The 2,854-nt window shown below is 39.5% G+C and overlaps 1 protein-coding gene across 1 annotated transcript in view; it reads right to left on the bottom strand.

The window, feature by feature from the left end:
- Positions 1–347: 347 nt before the first annotated feature.
- gorab (golgin, rab6-interacting) overlaps positions 348–2,854 on the bottom strand; it is a 5,361-nt gene continuing 2,854 nt past the window's right edge. Inside the window, exons 3-4 of the mRNA XM_034880529.1 lie at positions 1,928–2,029; positions 348–522 (exon numbers count right to left, since the gene is read on the bottom strand). Coding sequence (XP_034736420.1) covers positions 378–522; positions 1,928–2,029 — 247 coding nt within the window. The 3' untranslated portion in view covers positions 348–377. The remainder of the gene's footprint in view (positions 523–1,927; positions 2,030–2,854) is intronic.

Raw genomic sequence — 2,854 nt, 5'->3', positions numbered from 1 at the left:
GGGACCACTAAGGTCTATATAAAGAGACTTCAGATACAGTATTAGGGACCACTAAGGTCTATATAAAAGAGACTTCAGATACAGTATTAGGGGACCACTAAGGTCTATATAAAAGAGACTTCAGATACAGTATTAGGGGACCACTAAGGTCTATATAAAAGAGACTTCAGATACAGTATTAGGGACCACTAAGGTCTATTTAAAAGCAGCATTTCTTAGAACCTTTAACTGTTTCCCTGTATTTAAAGTTTAAAAAATGCAACTTCTTTCCAAAAGTCAACAAGTAATTTTGTTAAGATTTTAATATTGATTATGAGCAGCCTTAAAATATAAGACGGTGCCCTTTTTGTAGTTCTTTATTTTCTGGTGTAGTCCCTCTACCTGGCAGCGGAGTACTCCCAGCTGGCTTGTTCGATCTTGCCTCTCAGGATGCCGATATCGTTGGACACCATGTCATCGAGGGCCTGGAGCTCCTTCTGGATCCTCTTCAGCTTCACAGCCTCCGCCTGCGTCTGTTTGGACCTGTGGACGATTAACGAGAAAAGATAAGGAAGATTTCATCTTCTGGTGTTAACGCTCCTGTTGTCCTCGGGTACAAGTTGACCCGTTTTACAAAGTTTATCAGAAATTAGTTTTTTTTTCAAACGAATTGTCGAAGAACACAACATGGATGGTTCCACACAACGCTCTTCACAAGTTAAATGAATGATCAGTTCACTATTTTAACTATATTTGGGTGTCTAATTCAATTTTATAGCATTCAAGAAGAAAAAAATATTTAAAGAATGTTAAATTTTCGTCGGGAAAAGTGTTGAAAATTAGTTGACAACTAACGAGAAGACAACAGACGAGAAGACGACAGACGAGAAGACAACCAACGAGAAGAAGACCAACGAGAAGACAACAGACGAGAAGAAGACCAACGAGAAGACACCCGAGAAGACAACTAACGAGAAGACACCCGACCAGAAGACAACTAACGAGAAGACAACAGACAAGAAGACATCAGACAAGAAGACAACAGACAGGAAGACAACAGACAAGAAGACAGCAGACAAGAAGACATCAGACAGGAAGACAACAGGCAGGAAGACAACAGACAAGAAGACACCCAACGAGAAGACACCCAACGAGAAGACAACTAACGAGAAGACACCCGACCAGAAGACAACTAACGAGAAGACAACAGACAAGAAGACACCCGACAAGAAGACAACAGACAGGAAGACAACAGACAAGAAGACAGCAGACAAGAAGACACCCGACAAGAAGACAACAGACAGGAAGACAACAGGCAGGAAGACACCCAACGAGAAGACACCCAACGAGAAGACAACTAACGAGAAGACAACTAACGAGAAGACACCTGACCAGAAGACAACTAACGAGAAGACAACAGACAAGAAGACACCCGACCAGAAGACAACTAACAAGAAGACAACAGACAAGAAGACATCAGACAAGAAGACAACAGGCAGGAAGACAACAGACAAGAAGACACCCAACGAGAAAACACCCAACGAGAAGACAACTAACGAGAAGACACCCGACCAGAAGACACCCAACGAGAAAACACCCAACGAGAAGACAACTAACGAGAAGACACCCGACCAGAAGACAACTAACGAGAAGACAACAGACAAGAAGACACCCGACAAGAAGACAACAGACAGGAAGACAACAGGCAGGAAGACACCCAACGAGAAGACAACTAACGAGAAGACAACTAACGAGAAGACACCCGACCAGAAGACAACTAACGAGAAGACAACAGACAAGAAGACACCCGACCAGAAGACAACTAACAAGAAGACAACAGACAAGAAGACATCAGACAAGAAGACAACAGACAGGAAGACAACAGACAAGAAGACAGCTAACCTTAACAACACGTTGCTTCCTACAGTGCAAACAGAGCCATACTTACTTCTCGGCGATGGTCTTCGTCAGCAGAGCTTTCTTTCGTTTATTCTTCTCTTCCATCGTCTTCTGCTCTTGCTGCAGGAGCTCCAGACGCGTCTGTTCCCGTCTGTGATCACACACAGAGACAAATTAAGGACAGAAACCAAAGGAAAACCCTCAAGTTTCTAATGTGTAACAAATCTCTTTCAGACTAGAGGACAGAAAGGCTATTTTTTTCTTCCTCCGATTACATAGTTGCTATTGAAAAATGTCTATTTTTAAATGTATGATGAGGTTTAATTTTGCTTGGGGTCGGTTGTATTTTCTACAAATTCTTGTCTGAGATGTTCAGGTACACGAATAAATGTCAGTTTAAGTTTTTTTATTGCTGAAGTAAATTTAAATTAAGTTACAGGCAAAATAATTCATAGATTGGGAAAAACACTGCAGGATATTTTGTGTGAGTACCTGAGCATGTGTGTGTATTTCAGGCCTGTGTGTAGTGTGTAACGACAACAGTGCAAAATTGTAATTTCGCTATAAGGAATCAATAAAGAGTAAACATTAAATTAAAATTAAAAAGTTCTGCCTAAGTTGTGGAACTAAAATCACTTTTAAGCCACTTAGTTTTTTTTTTTAATTCAATTAAAATTTACACACACACACACACACACACACACACAAAAGCCAGTAAATTAGAATATTTTGGAAAACTTGATTTATTTCAGTAATTGCATTCAAAAGGTGTAACTTGTACATTATATTTATTCATTTCACACAGACTGATGCATTCAAATGTTTATTTCATTTAATTTTGATGATTTGAAATGGCAACAAATGAAAATCAAAAATTCCGTGTGTCACAAAATTAGAGTATTACTTAAGGCTAATACAAAAAAGGGAGTTTTTAGAAATGTTGGCCAACTGAAAAGTATGAAAATGAAAAATATGA

Source organism: Etheostoma cragini, chromosome 9 (genome assembly GCF_013103735.1).
Source record: "Etheostoma cragini isolate CJK2018 chromosome 9, CSU_Ecrag_1.0, whole genome shotgun sequence".
In the NCBI taxonomy this organism is placed as follows: Eukaryota; Metazoa; Chordata; class Actinopteri; order Perciformes; family Percidae; genus Etheostoma; species Etheostoma cragini.
This window is presented reverse-complemented; position numbering and strand designations above follow the sequence as displayed.